The 27,192-nt window shown below is 40.1% G+C and overlaps 1 protein-coding gene across 2 annotated transcripts; it reads right to left on the bottom strand.

The window, feature by feature from the left end:
• EDNRB (endothelin receptor type B) lies at nucleotides 1-26,745 on the bottom strand. Of its 2 annotated transcripts, XM_004371410.3 has the most exons (8): nucleotides 26,614-26,745; nucleotides 25,272-25,809; nucleotides 6,316-6,428; nucleotides 5,975-6,179; nucleotides 3,587-3,736; nucleotides 3,059-3,192; nucleotides 2,154-2,262; nucleotides 1-182 (listed from the first exon to the last, which is right to left on the bottom strand). In XM_004371410.3, exons 2-8 carry the CDS (start codon nucleotides 25,755-25,757, stop codon nucleotides 48-50), a joined length of 1,332 nt encoding a protein of 443 aa, XP_004371467.1. In that variant the 5' UTR covers nucleotides 25,758-25,809; nucleotides 26,614-26,745; the 3' UTR covers nucleotides 1-47. The 2 variants fall into 2 exon arrangements, with proteins under 2 accessions (XP_004371467.1, XP_023582472.1); XM_023726704.1 differs by lacking the exon at nucleotides 1-182 and having other exon boundaries at nucleotides 274-2,262.
• Between the last annotated feature and the right edge of the window lie 447 nt (nucleotides 26,746-27,192).

Here is a 27,192-nt window from a genome sequence, read left to right as displayed (position 1 = left end):
AAATTAAAAAAAAAAAAAAAAAAAAAAAGAAGTGAGTATTCCTTCTTTCAAGATGAGCTGTATTTATTACTGGAACGGAAGTTGTCATATCCGTGGTCATTAGCTTTGAACTTTAAGCAGGATGGCTTTTCCTCCAAGGACTGTTTTTCTTCAAATGACTGGCACCAGCAGCATAAGCATGACTGTATAAAACAAAGTCACTCATTATACGTTTACATCAGTGCAACTGTCACAACTCTCCAAGGTTCTGACTTGCTGTGCATGGCTGAGAATTCTTGGACCACTTCCTTTCTAAGCTCTCTTAGTTTTTATCCTTAAAAATATATAATTACATATTATACAGGTAGTATATGATACTAGAAGTATATACAGAGTATGTAAACGATACTAGCATGTGATACTAGAAAATACAGAGAAGCAAAAAAAAGATATGCTTAAGACGCCTCATCAAGAAAAAGTCACTTTCAATACTTGGATAAATAGATACTTAAATAGGTGACCCACCCAGGCCATCCCCCTTAGGTGTCCTTTTGAGCCTTGAAGAAAGTGGCTCCCTGGAGTCACCTTCACGTCAAATAATAGCTTACTAAGCAGCTGAGTGGAGTCCTTTGGCCTTAAGTATTGGGTTCTTTTGGAAAATTATTTATGTGCAGCCAAGGTTCGAGAAGCAGGAATTCCAGGGTCTGACTAGAAGCTGTGTTTTAGTATGTATGGAATGTCCTCGGTGATTCTGTTTCTGTAACCTATGGACCCTGAAGCCTTGCTCATGCTTTGATGTTATCTCCTGAGAAATTAACATTGCAATGACCTATATAACCCGCTTTCAATGTCCCCCTTTGGAGCGCCTTCCCAATACGTTTGGGTGACACTGACTGATTCGAATCTTATCTATTCACAACAAATATATTCTGTTACACTAAAAAAAACAAAAACAAAAACAAGATACTTAAATATATTTTCTATGCAAATAGGAAAAATAGATATAGATACTACCACACACTTATATACACGATTGTATGCGTGCATGTGCTTGTGAGTGGGTTATAATTTATTTCAGTGAGATGACAGTACACATACTGTTGCATAGCCTAATTTTTTTTCATTTAAGAACGTCATAAACATCTTTCCATCCCAGTGAATTTAGGGCTACATCACCATTTTCTTCAGCCACATGATAGTCTCATGTGCCATTTCAATGTTGTTCTACAATAAGGTTTTAAAGTATACAAGCATCTCAATTATAATTTTCCCATTTTTTTCTTGAATTTTTTTTAATCTAAAATTTTGTTCCGTTTGTTTTCTAAGAAATTACATTATGAGAAGACGGTTGATCCACTGTTTTCTGTTTTATAAAACGAGCGAGTTGATCTTGATGAACCTTCTCTTTCAACTCTAAAATCTATGAATTTATGATTTTCCAGCTCTAAAATCTATAAATTATGAGTGAGAATTTTATAAACTGCCTTGGATTTTATAGGGCAGCTAAATTCTTGGCTTTCCAATGATGAAATCCCAGGGACAAATGAGCTATTCCCATATCAGGGAGGAAACATATTATTTCTTGTTAGATTGTTGAAGGAGTGAATGAATGGATGGATGGCTGTTAGGATGCAGGCAGCTGACTGAGGAATAATGACAAATATTCCACATTGAGCAGCACATTTCTCCTTTACCAAGAAGATGGAAAAGAGGAGAAGTTTAATTGTATTTCTTTGTTTGATTTGCTGTTTTCATAGTCATGGAAAAAGGGACTAATTTGTTTATAATTCAGATTTGTTGTGGCTGTATCATCCAAAATCTCCCAAAAACTGAGAAGCAGAACAGTTAATCTATGTTTAGCTATTATCTTATTATGTGACATCTGTCAGACATCTATGAGTATAATTTTTATTAATTTTCTGAGCAATTCCATGAGTATAACTAATTGGTTGAGGCAGTAGGGAGTGGTTGACTATGATCCATAGGCAAAAATTGACTACAGTGATTTGTAAGTAAAAGTCATGATTAAAAAAAAAAAAAAAATCCATGATACAATGCAAGGGAAAATTGTAAAATGATTTACTACGTTGCTCTGGATAAAAATGTTGATGGATTTGAAGGGTTATGTTTGATGTCAGATTAAAAGAACTTTTTATTTTGTAATACTCTCTTACCTTAAAGCAGTTTTTGAATCTTTTGCTCACCAAATACAGAGCTATTGGATTAATGCAGGAATTCAGGGAGGCCATGTTGATGCCGATGTAGTCCAAAACCAACAAAAAGCTGGAAAAAATAACCCAAAATGTGTCTGTGGAAAATATGCTTCTCTGAGCATATATTCATTGCAAACTTCTGTGTTTTTGTGAAGAAAAACAACTTATTCGTATTGTATAATGGTTTTGAATTTATTACTGGTCTTTCCTGATAATGGTATCTCCCCTTCTCTCTCTCATCCTCTTTCTTTCTCTCTTTCTCTCTACCTGTCATCCTCACTCCCCAAGCCCCCCAACCCCATACACATCCAACTCTCCCTGTTAAAATAAAATCTCATTTGGAGGTGCTAAGGCTGTTTGAAAATAAAGGGTTTACAAAATGCAAAGGAGAACCAGACCTAATATTTTCATACTTGTCACTCACTCAGCATTTTGACAATTCTGGGAGTCCATTCCCAGCATTCTCTTGAGCTTCCATTCACTCCTTCCTCTAAAATGGGAGTGAGGGCAAAAACTAGGGATTTTAATTGCACCCTAAAGACTAGAAGGAGTCCCTGAGTGGCACAAACAGTTAACATGCTTAACTGCTAACTGAAAGGTTAGAGGTTCCCGTCCACCCAGAGGCGCTTCAGAAGAAACACTTGTTTATCTACTTCTGAAAAATCAGCCACTTAAAACTCTACGGAGAACAGTTCTACTCTGACACACAAGGGGGCGCCATGAGTTGGAATTGATTCCATTCGACAGTAACTGCTTTCGTTTTTTAGTGGTTAGAAAGATGGGGCTCTTTCTACCTGTGAATGGGATCAATGGAAACACAACTGAGTTGCATTTTATTTATAGAATTATTTCTATACCTTTCTTACCTCAAAAGTTCACATCTACTGGGGTCATTCTGATCATAAAGAGTGAGCTTCAAAATCCTGCTGAGATGAAGGGGGAGCCAACAGAGGGCAAAGACAAGCACCAGGCAAAAGACTGTTTTGGCCACTTCTCGTCTCTGAAATAAATGCACAGTCAGACTCTTAGAAGATGGCTCACTATAATCACAGTGTTCTCTCTTCCAAAACAGAATGTGTGATATTGCTTACAAAAAGTAAGTGGCAGTTGTAAAAATTCAGGACCCGGAACTTAAATTGAATAATGAGTGTAAATTAGAAGTAAAATGACTAAGATTTATTTTTCAAAGGAATGATTTTATCTAGACCCTTTTAGATTACATAAAATATTTCTAAATAATATAAATTAGATGCTTCCTATATTCAAAGACATCAGAAGAAAGAAAAAGGAAATATTATGTTCTGGTGTATAATAATTTTAGTGTATTATCATGATACTTTTCAGACTCATAATAATAACTATAACCATGTCAGCAAAAATGTTTATTGTCTTACCTGCTTTAAGTGATCATTTAAAGCAATTTGCATGCCACTCTTCTTTCTCAACATTTCACAGGTCATCAGGGTATAAAAAAATGCAGTAATGGCCAGTGGCAAGCAGAAATAGAAACTAAATAGCCACCAATCTTTAGCTGTCTTGTAAAACTAGGGAGAAAGGAAGATTTGTATGATTAATTCTTCTCTGTAAGAAAATCTTATACACCAAATGTTACACTGAAAGTAACATAGTCATCAAGGAACCATTTACCTTCTAAAGGAAATGCATTTTATAAATGCTACATAGAATCTTTCAGGCCACATCTACTGAATAAATAATTAAATAACTATATTAAGTAAAACAAACTTTTCATAAAAAGTATTTGAATACTCTAAGGCAGTGTGTTATAATTATGCATAAAAATTTAAGCAGTTGGGCCAAAATTGAAATATTTGGTAACTCAATGTTTTCTCTACACATAAGCATGCTATCCTTAGGGCTCTCTTTGTGTAAAATACCACATCTGAACACATAAAGATATCCCAGTGTTTACATAAAGTTTTCATGTTTTATCAAGTTTGTTTAGGGGGAAAAACGGATCTGAGATGGTCTATGTCAATCATTCAGCCTAATAATGTATACATTTGACCTCTCTATTAAAAATTCAAAGCCGCTTATGACTTATGCCTTTTCCTATATTTTTTTTCTGTTCTAAGCTATCTTTTTTTTTTTTTCATTTGTTTCTCTGGATACATCTGTGTTACAAAAGAATTTATGTAACCTACACAAATGTTTCCCTTTTTACCAGTAAAACCAGAAAATGGCAACCTCATTCTCAATTTCACGTCGATGTCTCTCTTTACGATTTTGCTCACCATGTAATACGCAATTCCTAAAGTTTAATAGAATCTTCTTATCAAAAAATAGAAATTAACACTGGCAACGCTTAGACCAGCCCCCTTTGTATCAGCTCCTCTTAATCCATTCTTTGGGAAGAGCCTTTTACACTTAGGATCAATCTTCTGGAGATCAACATCGCTCTTCTTTTCCTATTTCCTGATGAAATGCTCTTTAATACATGGCCAAGGTAAAAGTTGTTTGCAATGGCAACTTTACCGTTAGTGTCACAGACAAAGAGAAATGGCAGGCTTGCCTTTGAGAATCCATCCCTATCAGGGTGATTTCCAGTTGAATATCCACTGAACCATCCACTCCCTCTGATTACTGTAGTGTGGTCCCTCGGTAGTGCAAATGGTTTGTATTTGACTACTAACCTAAAGGTTGGCAGTTCAAACCCAGCCAGCGGTACCTCGGAAGCCAGGCCAAGAAATCCCTATGGAGCTCATTTAATAAAGAATGTTCACCTTGAGCATTGTTCTCGTTTACAGATATATCTATATGAGATTAAATAGACAAGACTAACTCTAAAACACAGAGGAGAAATTTAAGGGGCAGAGAGTCGAAGTTAACGGTGGTGAAACAATATGGACAGAGATAGGGAGGATGGTGACACAATGTGAAGTATGTAACTACTGTCAGTGAATTGTACATGTAAAAACTGTTGAATGAATGTATGTTTTGTTGTATATAAAAACCAAAAACAAACAAACTCGTTGCTGTCAAGTCAATTCCGACTCACCGAGACCCTATAGGACGGAGTAGAACTGCCCCATAGGGTTTCCAAGGAGCCCCCGGTAGATTTGAACTCATGACCTGTTGGTTAGCAGCCGAGCTCTTAACCAATGTGCCACCGGGGCTCCTTGTTGTGTACAGTTTCACAAAAACAAAGAAACAAAAACCCTACTGCGCAGTTCTACTCTGTAACACATGGAGTTACCATGAGTCAGAATCAACTTGATGGCAAAGGGTTTGTTTGTTTGTTTTCTTGCGGGGAAGGGTTTGGTCTTATTCAGAACATGTAGTAGTTGCCATTCCTTATGAGGCTGTGGGTAGAAAAGCTATAAATTCAGATCAATTCTTACATGTGAACTTGGTTTATCTGTGGCAGTGACATGATCTGTGTCCCTGAGAGCCAGGAGGTTCTTAGAGATGCGTGACCCAGCTTCTTGCACCTTAGGCCATTAGTCCATGTGAGCCCTGCAGTCCTGGGATATATGCTCTTAATTTTTGCCAACCCATTGCTGTCATGTCATTTCCAACTCATAGCGACCCTAAAGGACAGAGTAGAACCGACCTATAAAGTTTCCAAGGAACAGTTGGTGGATTCTAACTGCCACCTTTTGGTTAACAGCCTTGCTCTTAGCCACTGCACCACCAGGGTTCCAATTTATGCCAAGGACAGTTATCAATGGATAGCTATCCCAAGAAGGGGTGATCAGGAGGAAAATAGCTAAATATTTATTAGGTAAGAACAGAAAAGGGGGGAAAAAAAGGGTAAAATTTACCTGCATGAAGGCTGTTTTCTGAGTGGGATGAAGAAAGCAGATTCGCAGATAACTTCCTTTGTAGTCAACCGTAATCATATCAAAACCCACGGCTTCAGGGACAGCCAGAACCACAGAGACCACCCAAATTAAAACAATTTCCACCGCTGTCCATTTTGGCACCCCGATTCCTTTAATTCGACTCCAAGAAGCAACAGCTCGATATCTGAAGATCAAAATAGAATGGGTTCTCAAGCTGGCACAGCCTAGTTTTATTGAATTACAGATTTTATTTTTTAAGCAACGTAGCGATCAGGAGTATAGTATTCAGAATATACCTGACTTTAAATACAAACTCTCACCTGTCAATACTTAGAGCACACAGACTCAGCACAGTGATTCCCACGGAGGCCTTCTGTATGAAAGGCACCAGCTTGCACATCTCAGCTCCAAAAGGCCAGTCCTCTGCAAGGAGCTACGTCAAGGAGGAGACAAGAAGCTCTGAGTGGAAGGTTTGTGTAAGGCACCTTCTGAACTGCGTTGCTTAGTGGAGAGTACTTAGCATGCAGAGTAAGATAACAAATGCAGGTTCTTATTCTTTTCCTCATGGAACACCCCTTTGAAAAGCACCAGGGTTTGATATATGGAACAGGAAATTGTGTTGGGAATAATGAAAATGCAGCCAGTTCATGAGACTCAGTCAGGCAGAGCTTAGGGTCAGGATCTCCACTGGGGGGCAACTGGAACCAGTCGCTTAAGGTCCCCTTGCAAAATTGAACCCGCAGTGCTGATGATGTCTCTTTACTGTCATGGAGTCTAAAATGCCCAGGTGATGGCCAAGTCAAACTATAGGTTAATTTAAAAATAGATTGTTCCTGAGCTGAGGAAAGTAGACTAATCATACGGAGAAGAGTATGTGCATTCACACACTTGTTTTTTTACTATTGTCAACTTACTTAAGTAAACATTAGCTCAGCCACACAGTGCTCCTTGAACACATCAGCCACACTCCTTCTTTAGAGCCTCAGCTCTAGATCTTTCCTTTTCTTGGAAGGCTCTTTGCCCCAGATCCACTTGGCTAACTCCCTTACCTCCTTCAGCTCTTGCTCAAATCTGACTTTCTCACCGTGACCAATACTGACCACACTATTAAACACAGTAATGGGTCAGGCCTCCCAATCTCCCTTCCCCTGTTCTAAAAAACAAAACAAACCTGTTGCTATCGAGTTGATTCTGACTCATGGTGACCCCACGTGTTTCAGAGCAGAACCGTGCTCCATAGGGTTTTCAATGGCTGTAATATTATGGAAGTAGATTGCCAAGCTTTTCTTCCATGGTGCCACTGGGTGGATTTGAACCACCAACCTTTTGGTTAGTAGCCAAGCACAAATGGTTTGCACCACCCAGAGACCTGTTCTATTTTCCTTTTTATCCACAGCACTATTACCTTCTATTGCATATATTATATAATTTTTTTTCCTAGTATTTTTTTTTTTTTATGACTGGCTCCCCTAGAGAATAAGGTAGAAGATAGGCTCCACAAGTGCCTAGAACAGTGCCTTACACATAGTAGATGCTTAATAAATATTCAAGCCCCTAAAATATACAGGTGCTGGCTATACTACAAGCAAAAAAACATAGTTCTTGCTATTATATGCATATTTTTATTTGATTATACAATAGCAACAAGACATAGTTCTTACTATTATATGTCTATTTCTGTTTATCTGACTTCAGAATAAGCAATCATCTATTGTTAAACAGTTATTTTCTTTCTTAGGACAATTGGGTGTATCCCACACTAGTAAATGAATCACTTTAGGTAAACATCTGGATAGAATGTTCATGAGGTTTTGAAAATAAAGACAACTATTTCAAATCTACATTTTTATTTTTAAAAAAGTTTTAAAAATACACTTTTCCAAAATTGAAAACTGTTTTGACACACAATTGAGTCTTTCTGTCCTATTACTAGTGAAGGTTTTTTGCTGAGTTTGTCAAAGTGGGTGATCGTTCTACAATTAGAATAGCACCTAAGACTGAAATGTGTATCTTATTATGAATGTTACTTAGAGATCCAGCTCAAGGCAAATCTCATTTTTAAGTTAGACGTGAAAAATTACAGTCATGTGGAACAGAATTCTGCAGACTTACCACAAACATGCTTAATCGAGGGGTCTTGAAAGTCTACAGGGCTAGGCAAGTAGCATAGAGGACAGGAGGGTGTTGGGTGTAAGAAGGTCTTTGGTGTCAGAAAAATAATAGGCAGTGGTGAGATCTGGAGCAAACTGTATCTAAAAGGAGCAGGTGCTCATCAACATCATGTAATTTTTACCATCAGGATTCCAGATAAAAATATCTCTTGATTTTTCAAAAGAAGACAGAAATCAGAATGTGTATGAGAAATTTCACAACCTACGAATGTTATCAAGTAATCCACATATAAAAAAAAAAAAAAACAAACACTATCAGTGAATATTGTCTTAACAAAATATATTTGTAGGCCAGACTAGCCACCATGTTATAACTTCTGGATTAATGAATTGACTCATAACTCTGCTTGCTCATTCATTCATTCATTCAATGAATATTTATTGAGTATCCACTATGTGCCAGACACTATTCTGAGTGCAGGGTGTATACTGGTGAACAAGGCAAACTCTAATGCTCTCATAGAGTTTACAGTCTACTGAGGGAGACAGACTAGAAACACGCAAATAGTTTATATGGTGTTACTTAGAGGTGGCATCATATTAAGTGAGTGATATTGGGGTTTGGAGTATGTTCTTGATAAGCCACTAACATAAGGTCCCTCTGAAGAGGTGACACTGAATAGGGACCTGACTGAAATAAGAGAATGAGTCATGCAAAGATCTTCTAGGCAGAGAGAAGAGTACGTGCAAAGGCCCTGGGGTCAAGATATGCCTGATGAACTGGAGAACAGCAAGAAAGCCAGCAAGGCTACTGCAGCTGAGTGGCTGAGGTTGCAGTCTCAGTGACTGAGTGAGTGAAGTAGAGAGAGAAGTCTGAATGTTGTTTTGAGGGAATCCATTGCAAGGTTTAGAGCCAGGAAGTGAAATGATCTTATTTATATTTTAAAAAAGATCACTCTGGCTGCTCAGTGTAGAATAGATTGCAGGCAGGGGTCAAGAGAGAAAGCAGGGAGATCAGCGAGAAGCTTTGGTGGTGCCCTGGGGCTGAGAAGAATGGGTTACAGACTGTATAGAATTTGAAGATAGAGCCAGCAGGGCATGCTGATCAGTTGGACATAGGATGGGAGGAATCAGGATACCCCAAGGATTTATTATGTGAATGGTGGAGCCATTACTGAGATGGGGAAAGACTCTGAACAAGTTATGAACTTAAGATTCTTCAAAAGAACTGCCAATTGCCCTTGGAAACAGGAATAAAAATGTTCTGACCGGTTACAGTAAAACCTGCGGAAGTTGGAACCTGTGGAAGAGGGAAACCTGTCAGAGAACGAAAACTCAAATATTTTCCACTAAAACCAGCAATAGAAAAGTGGTAAGAATGCACCTTGTCAAAGGTGGAAAACTTGCAAGATCCGGAAACACAAGGCAGTCCCATCGAGTTCTGGCTCTCACAGGTTTCACTGTATAAAGACTTGGCCAGAGCCAAATCACTCAGATAATATTCTGTCTCATCATTTTATTATCTTTAGATGTATCACGAAAAAAATAAATAAAACCAATACTTCCACGGCACTTATGATGAACCAGGTGTGATTCTAAGTGCTTTACACATATCATGTCATTGAGTCTTCAATGCAACCCTACGAGGTACTCCTACTATTATCCTCAGTGTATAGATAAGAAAACCGAGATGCTTAGAAGGTTATTAACTTGTTATGTTGGTTTTAAAATCTGTCCCCAAATTCTTTGATATTCCTCCCTTCAAAAGGTGGTGTCTAATTTTCCTCTCCTTGAGTGTGAGCTGGACTTAGTGATTTACTTATGAGAAACAGAACGTGGTGGAAATGATGTTGTGTGACGTCTGAAATGAGTTCCTACAAGGCATTCAGGCTCTTCTTTGCTCTCTCTTGGATCACTCAAATCAGCTGCCATGTCTTGAGGACATTCAAGCCTCTCTATGGAGAGACCCACGTGGGAAGGAACTGAGGTCTTCTGATCACCACTAGTGCTAATTTGCCACGTGAGTGAGGGAGCAGCTCCTCAACCCTAGACTAGCCTCCGGATGACAGCAGACACCCTGAGCCAGAACCACCCAGCTAAGCCATTCCTGGAATCCTGACCACAGACACAGAGAGAAAATAAATGTTTATTTTGTCAAGCCACTAACTTTTGGGGAATTTGTTACTTATCACTGGATAGCTAAAATAGTTGCCCAAGACCAATCATTTCCATAAGTAATAGATCCATGTTGGAACCCAGGTGGTCTGGCTCAGAGTCTATGCTTATAACCACTGTGACAACCGTGGGATAGGGTTTTATAAAAGCTTATCTTGTAGGGGAGTCCTTGGGTGGTGTAACTGGTTAATGCACTTGGAAGAAAGGCCTGGAGATCTACTCGCACAAAATCAACCATTGAAAACTATGAAGCACAGTTCTACTCTGACACACGTGGGAGTTACCATGACTGGCAGTCGACTTGATGGCAACTGGTTTTATTTTATAAAAAAGAATATTTAGGATTAAATAAAATATTAATATTTGTAAGTCCATAGCCATTTGTCAATGGGGAACTATCAAGACTCAGAGTAAAATTTTTTCCCAATCTCCTAGCTGTTTTATCCCTATAATGTCCAAATTTTGGGATATTTTTAAGCATTTTATTCTGTCTGAAATTACTTCCAACTATGCAAATATTGGAGCCCCGGTGGCACAGTGGTTAAAAGCTCAGCTGCTAACCAAGGGTGGCAGTTCGAATCATCAGGGGCTCCTTGGAAACCCTATGACACAGTTCTACTCTGTCCCACAGGGTTGCTATGAGTCGGAATCAACTTGCGGCAATAGGTTTGTTGGTTTTAACGCAAATATTGGGACCATGTAGGTAAACTCATCAGAAGAATCAAGATGAATGAATGTCCAGATCACTAAAAGGAAACAAGCCTGCCTCATGACAATGAGCGCTGCACTGAATCCTGGCCCTGTTTTGGGGTTACTATTATTTTTGGCTCAGCCTAGAAATTGGATTATTGCTTTTCATACCACTGGGAGGCCTGCAGCCCAACCTCTGACCCCCACTATCACAGAGGACACAGAAACACAAACTGGAAATAACAATTCTACTCAAATCCACATAGAGTTAGGGAGAGACCTAATCATAACTGAGAGATTACAATTTTCGAATCTACCCTCCCTAAGGGAAAGGGACAGCAAAGAAGAGAGCCTTAACCTTCATCAGCTTTCAGTGGCTCAAGTTCCCAATTCAGAACTGAACGCTACCGGTCCACTGAGGATGGGGGAAGAGCGTGCACTCTTGCTCCCTTTATTCTGTAGTGAGAAGGACGACTTTGTCAGGCCTCTACTTGCCTCCTCTAAAATGCTCACCATCTGCCTCTGTCTGAGCAGAAGCTTTGTGGAGACCCAGAGAAGCTGACATCCTGTGACAGGACCCATGCCCCCTCCCCCCGACGCTCATCTCTGCTGTCTTAATGGCCTCTAGCAAGGGAGTCAACTCATTGCAGGGAGCTTATTTAAAATGCAAAGGCATCAACTTGTTTAATGCAAAACAATGCCCTGGATGGGGGGAAATGCTGTTAGGCTGTGCAAAAAATCACTCTCAACTGAGATGCCATCTTCAATATTTGGTAAGGAAATGTTCTTATAGATTGTTATGGTTCCTGGAAATTATTTATTCTGCCATTTATTGACAAAAATAACGACATTCAACATCTCTTTTTCGAATTTCAACAATACAGCTTTCCTCTCTGCAGAGGAAACTGATTGCCTTTATTGCAAGAGAAAGCATCTCTAACTCCAAGCCCAGCAAAAACACATTTCTTACTCCTAGTTTTTAAGGGTTTTTCTTTGGATTTCTCTTCCATAAAATCAGATAATTTGAGGGCAAGGTCTGAATACTGAAGAAAAACCAGATACGATATCAAAAAATGTCAGTCTCTGATGGCAAAAAGGATGCTATCATTCAGCATTGTTTCTGTGTCCCTGCTACATGACTTACAATTTCTAGGTCCTGTTTAAAGTACAATTTGAACATGTTACCTAACATTTATCAAATCTGATTAGAAAATACCCCATTATTGACATTGTAATGGCTCATCCAACCAATAGCTTTTGCAGTGTTAGGCCCTACTGTCAAGGCTGTGTTCACGTGACCAAATGACAACCTGTGTTTGTGCTGACCCTTTTTTCCCTAGAAGGCTAATTAATACTGCTCCCCTGGCACATTTTCTTTTTTTGGTATGAATAAACACAAATAAATGTATAAACATTAGACTGAAAATGGAGTCCCTGAGTGGTACAAATGGTTACTGCACTCAGCTCTAACTGAAAGGTTGGAGGTTAGAGTTCATCCAGTGGTGCCATGGAAGAAACGCCTGGCAACCTGTTTCCAAAAAAATCACCCATTGAAAACTCTATGGAGCACAGTTCTACTCTGACACACATGGGGTCTTCATGAGTCAAAGTTATCTCATCACCAACTGGTTACTGGTTAGATTAAAAAAAGATGTGATGAAGCTGGTTATAAGGTTTCTACTCAAGGATGGTCATGATTTCATAACTTTATGTTGCAAGGACTGTTCGAGAAAGAAAAAAAGGCAACTTAATGCAAAAAAACTATTTTATATACAAATTATTTTTATGTCAGATATTTTTTTTTTTTTTTTTAAGAAAGATAGCATGAACAGAAAATAAATATCCATTCTTAAGGGTATTATTAAATGGGCCCTGCAAAATTTCTCCAACTGGGGGATTTACATTTTTTCTTTTCTCTTTTTAATTAAAAATCACATTCCTTAGAAACTAAACGGGGAAAACTCTGTTAATACATACCACCGTTAATGCCAAAAGGAATCAAGCCCCATAAATTCAGGAAATGCCAAAGTTAACCATCTTGCACTAACAAATGTTCACTGGCTTCATTAATCATACATTCTATTCGGTTTTCCTCTTTTTTAAAATTAAGCATATACACGGAGCTTTAACTCTGTTTCAGAATATTCTACAACGTTCCTAGTGCCTACCACAGTGCCTGGCACATAGTGACCACTTGCTGTTGAGTAACAATGAATGAATGAATGAATTTGATTAAAGAACAGAAGTCCTCTGTGATAAAACTTCTGTCACAAGATTTCCAGCTCTCATATTCTAAGTGAATTTTTAGAGAGGTGAGACAACTGTGCATTAAAAAACCAAAAATCCAAACCTGTTGCCATTGGGTCAATTCTGACTCATAGCAACCCTATAGGGTTTCCAAGGAGCGGCTGGTGGATTTGAACTGCCGACTTTTTGGTTAGCAGCTATAGCTCTTAATCACTGTGTCATCAGGGCTCCAACTGCACGCTAGCTTTTTATATTTTCTAGTTTATGTCCTCCCCCTTCCAGATGATCAGGTCATTCTGACACAGAGAGCCAGGAGCTCTGGGATTGAGGATTGAGGATCTGCTGTTCTCTTGCTAGAGTTCTGCCCTTCCAAGCAGGCTAGAAAAAGTGAAAGACAAAAATTCCACTCTCCCGCCTCTCTCCCCTACTCAAACCTGTCAAGGAAATTACTGATATAAAACAGAACCTACTGTTTCTCACTATCTCCTGGGATTCTATGAAGAGCTTTAGTTGCTCAGAGGACTGTAAATTTGGTGGAGATGGATGCAGTAAACATAGCAGCATTGTAAGAGATGATCATATAAGAAGATGGGTGAGCAGCATAATAAATAGAACCACCACCGGTGCCTTGCCAGATTGTAATCTGCTCCATCTCGTGATGCACCGTGAACATTTCTTTCAAATGACTGGCATTATAGAAATGTTTACGCGGTAAAAGTCAAAAGAGGGAAATAATAGGGCGGCTGTGTTTTACAACGTTGGGAAGGGGTGTATTCTTCTGTTTTTTTTTTTTTTTTTAATCTTGGTTTCCTGTAGCAGATAAGAGTCTTTCTGAGTTTATACTAGTGTTTTAATAAGATAGGACACCCTCATTCAAGGATTTCCATGTCAGAACTCCCTTTCTTTTTCATTCTTACATACAGAGAGAATTTAAAGTAAGCTGCTGGTCAAGTGAACAGTAAATTATTTTCTTGACATACGTTATGCCTTCAGGGACAAATATCAATTACAAATTCCACCTGGCATCCATCAAAATGCATTTAATCACTTAAAGGTCAGGCTATGTGGGTTAGAAATATGTCTGTTAGAAGTAATGTCAGCTCTCCCCTTAAGGGTATCATTTAAATAGACTACAATGTGAATGGAGCCCTGGTGGCGAAGTGGTTAAGAGCTCAGGCTGCTAACCAAAAGGTCAGCAGTTTGAATCCACCGGCTGCTCCTTGAAAACCCTATAGAGCAGTTCTACTCTGTCCTATAGGGCTGCTATAGGGTCACTGTGAGTCAGAATTGACTTGACAGCACACAACAACGATGTCAATACTGCCCCCTGGAGTTGTGCAAGATGAATTAAGGTTCTTGAAACAAAATCTGTAACAGAAACTAGGAGATAGAAAAAAAAAAAAACTAAAAATATGCCTTACAGGTAGTTAAGTTCATCTCAAATATATTTTCAATCAATTTCACAATGAAATTTATTTAGTCTGTAACAGGCCAATAAGGAAATAGATTGCTACTCTCCTGTTATCTGAACTTAATAATATGTTCACAGATTATGCTTGTAAAACTTCCATTAGCACGTCAAATATTTTGAAAAGATCCAGCGAAGTGAAACAACAGATACTGTTTATAACCAGTTATTAGATTGGCTTATCTGAGCTGGGTCCTCTAAGGTCACCATGGCACCTGAAGAAACGGAATGTTGTTCATATGCAACTGAATATATCCTGAGAGCCTCATGGCTCAGAACCAGGACTTCCAAACTTTATGAGTTCAACAGACCTTATTCAGTAATTTCATGCCATACTTAGACCTAATTCTGTCTGTACTTTATTGGACACTTCCAAACTACTGTAGAATCTGAAAACCCTGTCAAACAGCTTGAAAACACTGAGTGAGGGAGAAGAAGACAATGAACAATGGAAATGTCCAGAGAATACTTATCCTCCTTTCCGGAAAGGACAAAGGAGCTGGAAAGGAGAGAAGTAGAAAGCAGACATGGGGACCTGCCTTCTTGACAAGGTCAGGCATGAGGATGGTTTTGAGCTTAAGGGAGAGAATCACCTGAGAAATGCTTCAGTCAACTCTGCTAGTCAATTTCTAACTCAGAAATGATCCTCTTCTCTCTCTTTCTCTCTCTACCTCTATCTCTAGCTCTCCTTTCTACCACCACATTTTGGCCATTTCCCCCCTCTTTTTTCTAACCATAGAGTTTTCAATGACTGATATTTTCCGGAAGTAGATCACCAGACCTTTCTTTTGAGGTATCTCTGGATGGACTCAAACTGCCAACTTTTCAGTTAGCAGCTGGGCATATTAACCATCAGAGACTCCTTAATCAGAAGCTCTATAGGTATAGTGAAATAATCAGTCTCTAAATAAGAATATTGAGAATAAATGAAGTCTAAAATTAGAGAAGTTGTTGGCTAAGGTATGCCCATACACCACACTCAGCTATCTCGCGAACATAACCAAACTCTTCTTAACTTTGCAAAGTTCTGCAAGAGAATGTTTCACATCATAAATTACATCCTGAATATTATTTCAGCTCAGGCTTTATCTGTCAACACCCTTAAAAGCACTTAATCATTTATTAGTATTTGGCATGTTTCTCTAAGAATAATCAACTATAGCATATTAGCCACACAGAGATAACCTTATATGGTTTTCTTTGTGAAATGAAGAACATGGCTCCCTGGCCTTGAGACAACAGGGCCTTGGCTGTCATCCTCTTGCACAGCTATGGAAGTATCTTCAAACTTGAAAGACTCATTTTAATCAAGGAAAGAAAACATGTAAAGCCTTTAGTAGACAAACCTCACCATATTGAAAGAAACATGGCCTTGAAATTAACAGGCTTGGATTTATGGAGTGACCCAGTGGCAGATCAAAGGAAAAGAAAAAAGTCAACATAGGGGACCTTTCATTGCCCAAAGTCAAGTGTTTGCCACACATTTGTCATGGGAAATCATGGTCAGAATGTGAAGCAGTGGGTTGCAAATACGAAGCCTTGAGTTTCTGGGTATCTGAACTCTGCTATTATAAATCAGTTGAGACTAATATCCTTATACAGAAGGAAGAACAAACCTTCCTTCCTTCTTTTTCCTTTGTACAGTTGTAAAAATATGAGTACAAAAAGCCTACTGCCCTTAGGCCTTATGTATACCATCATTTGCCAACAAGAATTTGTCTGGTATAGATCATATAGGCACTCTGCTAGTTGTTTGGGGAAGTATTAGTTTTACTTGTTAATTGATTTGAAGTCATTTGGAGCTAACAGCCTTACTCTTTATTAATGCTTTTGTAATTGTGGTAAACATATATAATATAAAATTTACCATCTTAACCATTTTAGGGGCCCTGGTGGTGCAGTGGTTAAGCATTTGGCTGCTAACCAAAAGCTCAGCAGTTCAAATCCACCAGCTGCTTCTTGGAAACCCTATGGGGCAGTTCTACTCTGTCCTACAGGGTCACTAGGAGTCAGAATCGACTTGACAGCAATGGGTTAACCATTTTTAAGTGTATGATTCAGTGGCATTAATTGTATTTACAATGTTGTGCACCCATCACCATGAACCATTTACAAAAATTTTTCATTATCCAAACCAAACTCTACGCCAATTGTTATGGATTGAATCGTGTCCCCCAAAAGTATGTGTCGACTTGGCTAGGCCATGATTCCCAGTATTGCGTGGTTGTCCTCCGTTTTGTGATATGATGTAATTATCCTGTGTTGCAAATCCTAACCTCTATGATGTTAATGAGGCAGTCTTAGAGGCAGTTATGTTAATAAAACAGGACACAGTCTTCAGGATTGGTTGTATCTTGAGTCAATCTCTTTTGAGGTATAAAAGAGAGAAGCAAGCAGAGAGAGAGAGAGGAACCTCATACCACCAAGAAAGAAGAGCCAGGAACGGAGTGTATCCTTTGGACCTGGGATCCCTAAGAAACTCCTTAGAAACTCCTAGGCCCAGGGGAAGATTGATGACAAGGACCTTCCCCTAGAGCTGACCCACAGAGCAAGGCTTGTCCTGGAGCTGGCACCTTAAATTTGGACTTTTAGCTTCCTAGACTATAAGAGAATAAATTTCTGTTTGTTAAAGTCATCCACTTGTTGTATTTCTGTTATAGCAGCACTAGGTAACTAAGACACCCATTAAGCAATAACTCCCCATTCTTTTCTCTCTCAAATCACTGGTGTGATAGTTAAGGTTGTGTATCAACTGGTAACCACTAATCTACTTTCTTTCTGTATGCAATTGCTTTTTCTACATATTTCATACAAGCGGAATCATACATATGTCTTTTTGTGACTGACTTATTTCACTCAGTATAATGTTTTCAAGAGAGTCCCTGGATGATACAGATGGTTAACACAGTCGGCTGTTAATTGACAGGTTAGAATTTTGAGTCCATTAAAAGTGCCTTGGAAGAAAAGCTGGCAATCTACTTCTGAAAAATCAGCCATCGAAAACCCTACGGAGCACAGTTCTACTCTGACATATATGTGGTCACCATTGACTCAGTTGACCCAATGGCAAATGGTACTGGTAATTTTTTCAAAGTTCATCCATGTTGTAGCATGTATCAGGACTTCATTTCTCCTATGGCTAAATAATATTCCAATGTACGTATATGCCACATTACATTTATCTATTCATCTGTTGTTAGAGATTTGGGTTGTTTTTACCTTTTGCCTATTGTGAATAATCTGCAATGAACTTTGGTGTACAATTATCTGCTTGAGTCCCTAGTTTCAATTCTTTTAGGTAGGTGCCTAGGAGTATTAAGTTTTTTTAAAAGCTAATACTTTAAATGTATGTAATTGGTACTTCACTAACAGGCTCTTGCTTTAAATAAATAAACTTCAAATGTAAATAGATTCCATTTTTAGTTCAAAATGCTGCCACCACTAAAATATCTCCAAATATCATTAAAATATCTCAGTTACTCAACAGAGACTGGAGAAACCCGAGAGTATGGTCCCTGGACACCATTTTAGCTCAGTAATGAAGTCACTCCCAAGGTTCACCATTCAGCCAAAGATTAGACAGCCCCATAAAAAAAAACAAGACTAATGGGGCACAACAGTCCAGGGACAAGGACTAGAAGGCAGGAGGGGACAGGGAAACTGGTAATAGGAAACCCAAGGTTGAGAAGGGACAGTGTTGACATGTCACGAGGTTGTTAACTATTGTCATAAAATAATATGTGTACTAACTGTTTAATGAGAAACTATTTGTTCTGTAAGCCTTCATCTAAAGTACAATAAAAAAAAAAAAACTCAGTTACTTGACTGGGAATGGAACAATGTTATTAACCTGGAAGACATTAGACTCCAGTGATATGAGGCATTGGTGGTTCGGTGGTTGAATTCTTGCCATCCATGTGGGATACCTGAGTTTGATTCCTGGCCAATGCACCTCACGCACAGCCACTACGCATTTGTCAGTGGTGGCTTGCATGTTGCTATGATGCTTAACAGGTTTCAGCAGAGCTTCCAAACTAAGAGGGACTAGAAAGAAAAGCCTAGCCATCTACTTGTGAAAATCAGCCAATGAAAACATTATGGACCACAATACTCTGATTCACAATTTATCATGGGATGGTGCAGGACCGGACAGAATTTTCATCCCATCGCGTATGGGGTCACCATGAGTCGGCACCCACTCTACAGTAGCTAACACCACCACCCAATGATAACTTTACTTCTTATATTGAGATGTATGCATATATTTCAGTGTATTGATTGGAAAATTATAACTTCAAAAGTTAAGTGTGATTGCGTTCCATTAAATTTTACTTTTAACTATTAAACTAGTAAATTAAAACTAGTTAATTAAATGCTAAATTGTTAAGTACTAGGTGTAGTCTAAGACTGGTAGAGAGAAAGGTGATTATGTTCAGAAGATTGTTTTGATTGTGTTATATGCAGAAAATATCTGATTGCCTGACAGGGTCACTTTGCTCAAAACTCATTGTGAGTTCAGTGAAGCACTTCCTCATTTCAAGAGCCAGCATTTTAATGTTATATGTACCCCACTTCAGCTAGTTAAACGTTAAACATCAACAGCGTTGCCTCTACGAGCTATGAAAGCAGACTTTTTTTAATGTTAATCTTTTTAATCATTTTTTTCTTTTTTTTATTGTACTTTAGATGAACTTTTACAGAACAAACTAGCTTCTCATTAAACAATTAGTACACGTATTGTTTTGTGACATTGGTTACCAACCTCACGACATGTCAACACTCTCCACTCTCGACCTTGGGTTCCCTATTAACAGCTTTCCTGTCCCCTCCTGCCTTCTAGTCTTGGCCCCTGGGCTCGTGTGCCCCTTTAGTCTTGCTTTGTTTTACGGTCCTGTCCGATCTTTGGCTGAAGGGTGAACCTTGGGAATGACTTCACTACTGAGCTAAAAGGGTGTCCTGGGGCCGTACTCCTGGGAAGAAAGCAATCTCTTTACCTCTAGTAGTAGCCTATGAAGTTCTAATAGTGCAACCATCTAAAGGCACTCGAATGGGTCACCAACCTCTTTTTAGCTCGCCACTACCGCTGGGCACCTGATTACATTTTGGATTCTTATCTTACTAGTTAATGTCTGTATCTGTCTTAAGAGTTTACAAGCAGAGTTGTTTTCAAATGCAATTTTCTTACACGTAAAGGAAGCTATATTTGAGAATTAACTAATTTAACTCAGTTACCCACATAAATATAACAGAAAAAGAGTTAAATTGTTAAATAAAATCCAGAAATAACAACAACAACAAAAAATTTCCCAAGAATTTTAACTTCTCCCTAACCTGCAACCAAGTCTTGTTAAAATTCATTGTTAACACAAACAAAAAAGACTTCATGCCATTCACGGGTACACTCAGCTTTTTTGCTTTTACACAACTTTGACATCTGTGTGCCACTACTACTTCGTAGTCAGATACCGGGCCCTCTGCAGCAAACATCTCGATTATCCCATTTATTTATTATGCTCAAGAAGGACACAGGAAGTGGCTGCTGAATAAGGAGAGATTCATCCTTACATCAGATATTTAAACATTGGCTTTTGGTGAAGTATATACATAGACTACAAAAATATGGGCATAGTAATATACATACACACACATATATATACACAAACATATATATATATATACCACACACAAACATATATATACACACACACATATTAGATATATATAAATATATGTATATCTATATGAAGCTACTGTATAAAATAGTTAAGAGTACAACATCTTTGGAGCTCAATATAACAATGTCTATCAAAATTAAAAACGCACATAACTTTTGATTTAGTAATTCTAGTTTTAGAAATTTACCTTTCAGATGTAGTCACACATATTTGCAAAAGCATATGTACAAGGATGCTTTTGTAGCTATGTTTGTAATGGAAAAAAAAAAACATAAATTCCCAATGTTATTCATACACGCACATACACTACATGATATTCATCTATACTGCCTTATAACATTTAATATTTATATATATGTATCTGTACACACACATACACATACATATTTTTAAATATCCACCTTGAATGACTGAATTTTTCATTTTTCATCTGGGTGGTCTTGTGTAATGTTGGTGTAGCCCTAGTGAGTGCTGATGAGAAGGGTAAAAATGGTTTATTTTCAACACTTTTACATGAGTACTTGAAGTGCTTCATGAACCTTACTTTGCTGAGTGTCCTAAGACACCTCACCGACCTTCAACACAGGACCTCCCCGCTTATGCAGGAGACCTGGTGAGGGGACTGACTCTCCCTGAAATTTCCCATTTCCTTGAGGGAGTCAAGGTACGGCAGACATAGATTTCCCAAGGTTTGTCAGCCCCTCACAGCAGTAGCTCTGTGTAAAGTATCGTAGTATCAAAGACTCCGGCTTACCTTTACCTAACTCATTGCCATCGAGTCGATTCCAACACTTAGGACCCTATCGGACAGGGTAGAACTGCCTCATAGGGTTTCCAAGGAGTGGCTGGTAGTTTCGAACTGCCAACCTCTTGGTTAGCAGCTGAGCTCTTAACCACTACACCATTAGGGCTCCTGGTGAAATCGTCTGGCTTGTCAACATTGTTGAACTCTAGATATACTGAACTCCAGACTGATGCAACAGATTTGCATTGACATAGCTAGGCCACTGGGTCCTTAGTATGCTGACAGATGGGTTGGGAATCAGATGGGTTTTAGTCTGAACCCCCAGAAATTGTATATATGGATAACATTCATTAAGGAGTCCCTGGGTGGTGCAACTGGTTAACTGCTCGACTACTAGCCAAAAGGCTGGCAGTTGGAACCCATTCACAGTCGCCTCAGAAGAAGACCTGGTGATCTGCTTCTAAAAGGTCACAGCTTTAACAACCCTATACACATGGAGTCACCATGAGTTGAAACCAACTCCACTGTAACTAACAACAACAACAACCGCAACATAACATTCATCGGATTCTCAAAGACAATTATAACACTCTACACACACACACGAAAGATTAGCAATAACCGGATTAAATTCAAGCCTTCCCCTTTAGGATAAATTTAAATGGCATTCATAATTCACATAAATTGCTTTTTGTGGATTACAATACGCGTTACTCCGAAATCCTAAATGTATATTTTTAACTTACTATGGTTCCACAATAATTTAGGGGGATAAATGGCTTTAACTAGTCCTGGATTGGGCATTTTGATAAATAAAACCTTTACAATAACATCCACTGATAGTATTGATATTAAACACTACAGACCATCTGAAGGAGATTTTAGGAGATACAAATCTTCAAATGACTTTAATTAATTCCCGAAAATGTTTAGCAAGTAGCCTTCTGTGCTGTATGTCATGTAATTCCTCGAATGTACTCAAATGAGGTCCTAACACTCTAAAGGCTAGAGAAGGGCATGCCATGCCAGTGCATGCTCAGTGTAGTGGGATGGGAAAGACCACAAGTTCTAGGGTCAGATGGCCTGGGTTCAAGTCCCAGTTTCAGCACTTTCTGGTGATGTGACATTGGGCAAGTAACTTCATCTCTCAGACTTGTAGTTTCCTGAAATCTAAAATACGGATAATAACAATACCACCCTGTAGGGTCATTTCAGTGATTTAGTGAAGTAAACTAAGCACTGAGCACTTAATAAATGATAACCATTATTATTATATTAAGGAGCTCTGGTGGCACAATGCTTAAGCGCTTTGCTGTGAACTGGTTCGTGATTGGAATCCACCAGCAGCCCCGAGGCAGGAAGATCTGGCAATCTGCTCCTGTATAGATTACAGGATTACAGATTATAGGAAACCTTATGGAGAAGTTCTGCTCTGTCACATGGGGTTGCTATGAGTAGGATGGCACACAACGACCACAACAACAACATTGTTATATTATGCCTCAAGTGATGCATATCGACACGTTATAAAAATAAGCCAAATGTCACAAAGTAGAATTCAGTGACGGTAAACCTAGCAATAAGACCAAATTGTATGTGATAGCTTTGGCTATGAGCAGTCTAGATAACTAGATGCCAGATTTGTAATGACTCATTAGTTCGTTTATTTCAGAAGTAAAAGCAGAGCTTTTTTAACAGACTGAATGGCTTCAGGCAGAAGGATGCAACTTCCTAGAGAGACCATAAAAGAATTCAAAATGAAAGGAATCAGTGTAATAATCTGACCAGACAGAGAAAGTAAGACGGTCTTGGAAGAGCTGATTTACATCTGGCATGGAAGTCATCACACCAAAAGAAAACTTCTTATCTTCCACCTTCTACAAAGTACTTGAGCTGCTGGCTGGTGTAAAACCTGGGCTGAACTTGTAGGGTTTCCTGGGATCTCCCTAAACAGACCTTTCACACACACACACACAAAAAAAAAAAAAAATTCTACGCAAAACTAACTTGTAATCTCCCTTTTAGGAGTGATCTTATTTATTTTTAAATTTTTCGTAACACCTTATACTCAAAAGTTTCTCAATTCAGTTTTGTGAATTGAACCGAAATTCTTCTGCCAAATTGGAGTGGTAGAATTTAGTCTGTAGGATTCCGTAAGTAGATGGGTTGCTTCTGAGCCCTGATGGAGTTGTGAATGCATTCTAGGGACGTGTTTTAGCCTGTCCTTCCTGCAAACCTTCAGAGTTCATCATAACCGGCTACCATCCCGGATTTTAGGATTTACTCAACTTATTCCTTATTTCTGGAAGTGTTTCCTCTACATGCTAACCTTAATCTCATCTCTAAACCTCAGAAATTTCTGGAATTCCCTTAAAATATGGCTATTGGGATAAGGATTTCCAGACTTTCATGAAGGGCAATTTACAGGCATGGTGGTTATGGCAACTGCTCCTCTCACAAAGATCAAAGCATCCCCTACAATCTTTCCTAGCCCCACATCACTTGTTTTTACTTATACTGAGCCCGGGATTGACCTCAGGCAAATCCGGAAGGTACATTCCCATTCCTTTATACTTTGGTTGCATTTTAATGTGCAACATTCTACTGTTGGTTGGGTTGTGAAAGCAGAGTTTTACGTATTTGTGTACCAAAAACCCAAACCTGTTGTTGTTGAGTTGGTTCTCACTCATAGTCCTTTAGAATTGTGTGCAGTGGTTAAAAGATTGGCTGCTGACCAAAAGGTTGGCAGTTGGAATCCACCAGCTGCTCCTTGGAAACCCTATGGGGCAGTTCTACTCTGTCCTAGAGGGTCACTATGAGTCAGAATCGACTCAATGGCAATGAGTTCATTTAGGCTATTTTGCTTAATTCCCACACAACCTCAGTGGGTGGGCAATAGCACCTTACTGTAGGGGTGAGGAAACTGAGGCATAGAGATGTGGGGATGTGTCCAGAGTTCCAAAGTAACCTGGAGTCCAGTAGTGTGGAGGTTTCTGTCTGCTGCCCATGGTAATCACACAGTAATGCTAACTACTGAAACTGTTAAACAGACTTTAAGTTGAGTCTCTCAGTCTTGTCCACCAAGTTATTGATGGGTATAGTCAGGTGGGACCTGACAGATTTGGGCCTGATTCCCAGCTCTACCTCTTACTAGTTGTGAAACTTTGAGCATCCTATTAATCATCTGTAAAACTGAGGTAATATCTACTTGTGGATTGCTGGGAGGAGTAAAGAGAGTAACATATCTATCCCAGGGTGTGGTCTGCTGTAGGCACTCATAAGGAGTAACTACATTTATTTACAGCAGGTCAATGGCATTTTCCCATTCACCACTCTAGGCATGTTTCTTCCATGCCATTTGTTTCTTAAAAACCTATTCAAGCCGCCTACTTTCAGGTTCCTTTAGGACAGTGCTTCCCAAAGCTAGCGTGTATATGAATTACCTGGGTACCCTAACTTGCAGAATTTGATTTAGAAAGTCTGGGATGAACTTGCATTTCTAACAAGTTCTCAGTTGATGCCAATAGTAGGTAGAAAGGATGTAGGGAGCTAGTTGCACTTAGGGAATAGATCCTTCTGGACCAGTGGTTCTCAAACTTCACAGTTCATCATAATCACCTGGAGAACTTATGAAAATACAAACTACTGCACTCCACTCCAGAATTTCTGATTTAGTAGGTCTGGGGTAGGGCTGGAAAATCTTTTCTAACAAGTTCTCAGGTGATGCTGATGCTGCTGGTCTGGGGACCACACTTTGAGAAGCCCTGTTCTAGGTCTGGAGTCCCTGGTGATGCAAACAGTTAATGCACTCAGCCACCCAAAGGCACCTTGGAAGAAAGGCCTGATAATCTACTTCCAAAAAATCAACCTTTGAAAACTCTATGGAGCACAGTTCTACTCTGACATACATAGGTCTCCATGAGTCTACATCAATTCCACTGGCAACTGTTTTATTTTTGTTTGTTTGTTTGTTTGTTTGTTTTTGTTTTTGTTTCTAGGCTTAGCAAGGGACTACTAAAGACCAGAAGGGAATTTAGTTCAGATGATTACTTTCAGGAGGGGACAGATCTTCTTAAGCAAGCTCCCTCCTAAGGCTCTTCCATCTTCCCCTCTACACCTGCTCCCCCTCTTGTGTTCAAGCCCAATATTAGCAGGCGCCCTTTACCTTGTAGACATTGATGGGGATGTCAATGACGATGTGCAGCAAGTCTCCCAGAGCCAGGCTGGCGATCAAGATATTGGGTCCATTTCGCATACACTTGTTCTTATAAATGATTCTCAGCAGGGTGGAATTCCCGATAATGCCCAACACGAACACGAGGCAGGACACCACTGTGTTGATGTACTTGAAAGTGTCCTTGATCTCGATAGATCTTTGGCACGGGGGAGGAGGAAGAGTGCGTGGCCGAGCCCCTGCAGTCCTTCCTCCGTTAGGCACCTGCGGAAGTGCGGACGACCTTGGCAGGCTGGCGTTGGACCCTTTCGGCCAAGAGGTTCTAGTGGGAGGTGTCATTGTCTCTCCCATCTCCAGAAGTGGCGGAGTGGCCCCGGCCGGCGGGAATCCTCTCTCCTCTGCCCAGATCCCCGCGACGCCACAGGCAAGAAGCAGCGCCACCAGGGCGCGTCGGCACAGGCTTGGAGGCGACTGCATGCTGCTGCCTGCTGGAGTGGGCGTCTGGTGACCGCCTTGTAGTTTTCTAAGCCTGGAGACCGACAGAGGAAGGAAGACAGGACACTTAGGTTAGTCACTCTATCCACGTCTCTCTGCAAACCGCTAGCGCAGAGCGCTGTCTCAACCCGCGCGCAAAAGTAGCTCGAGTTTGTGCGCCAGTGGGGAACTCCTGCACGCGCGACCCCTTCCCGCCAGTTGAATCTCCCTTTCTAACCCTTCTCCCTGGGCTTTTTCCTCCCTGGCGGTCCGCTGAGGGGTAAATCACTCGCAGTGGGGTAGGGCATTCTGGAAAGGGTGTGCCCGAGGAGGGGGGTCCGAGGCAAATGTCTGAACTTCGCGGTATGCCAGGAGGGGAGACATATACGCTTTAGCAAAGGGTGCGTGGTGGCGAGGAATCAAGGCATCTAGTGCCCCAAAGCATATGCCAATCTCTGCACCTGGCTCCACAGGGGCATCCTGATATCTTGCGTCTGAATCCCGAGACTCCTGCCGGCGGGAGAAAGCCGCTACTCCTGGGCTGGTGGCTGTGTTATGGTTCCACCCGCGCTCCCAGGGGTGTGCGCTGACTCGGAAAGCCTCAGACTTCTCAACTCAGCCCGATTTGGGAGAATATCAGCTATTAAGTTGGAAATTTCTGTCCCCCCAAGTAGTTTCAAACACTCACGCACTCTTCTTTACCCCAATCTCACTTTAACTTGCTGTATTTACACCTTTTATTAAAAAAGAAAAAAAAAAAAAAACAACCAAAAAACAAACCCAAACTAGTTATCCAAGCGGAAGCCCCAGGACAAGATTCAGTCACTAATTTTACTGAAAACCAGGCCAGAATGTTTACCTCGCGGATGGGACCCACCACGGGCAGAGCAACGAGCGGGGACTGCTGGTCCGGAGACGCTGTGTGGGTGGCTGGCGGCGGAGCTGCTGCAGAGGCGTGCTCGGCTCGCCGCTCGGTTCCAGCCGGCTCCGGGAACAGAGCACGCCTACATTCAACTGCAGGCGAGTCTGGCTCTGACGAAACGCTGAGAGAATGCCAGACAGTGTAGCCTCCACAGCTCGCTCGGGGTCTCTGCTGTCCCTGGACAAGAACTTTTATTCATTCGTCCCTTCCCATCAATCACCGCCAAACTCCTCCCGCGCCTTCCGACCGCGCTCCAACCTTTCCCCCTCGGCAATGCCTGGACAGCATCAGCCGGAGCTGCCCGCTGGATAGGGCAGTTCCCGGCCAGAGACGCATCCAAGAGGCTGTTTATTTGTCATAGTTCTAAGTTCTTCAAAAGACAAGCCTAAATCAAGAACAAGTTATCATGCACCCTTGACGCGCCGGGGCTCCAAACTGGAACAGGGCTCTATAACAAACGTGTTACCTGGACTTTTAATGTCTACTGGGACTTTTCTTACAGTTAAATATCCTGTC

The sequence above is a fragment of the Trichechus manatus genome, unplaced genomic scaffold (assembly GCF_000243295.1).
Source record: "Trichechus manatus latirostris isolate Lorelei unplaced genomic scaffold, TriManLat1.0 scaffold00013, whole genome shotgun sequence".
NCBI lineage: Eukaryota > Metazoa > Chordata > Mammalia > Sirenia > Trichechidae > Trichechus > Trichechus manatus.
The sequence above is the reverse complement of the archived record's forward strand: the minus strand, read 5'-3'. Positions and strand labels throughout refer to the sequence as shown.

What these genes read in the sequence shown, in the direction of transcription:
- EDNRB (XM_023726704.1), bottom strand. Translation starts at nt 25,757, where the DNA reads ATGCAGTCGCCTCCAAGCCTGTGCCGACGCGCCCTGGTGGCGCTGCTT. An exon ending in TGTGCTCTAAGTATTGACAG is followed by an intron (nt 6,180 to 6,315) that starts GTGAGAGTTTGT and finishes TTTGATCTTCAG; the next exon opens with ATATCGAGCTGTTGCTTCTT. An exon ending in AGTAGATGTGAACTTTTGAG is followed by an intron (nt 2,263 to 3,058) that starts GTAAGAAAGGTA and finishes TATTTTTTCCAG; the next exon opens with CTTTTTGTTGGTTTTGGACT.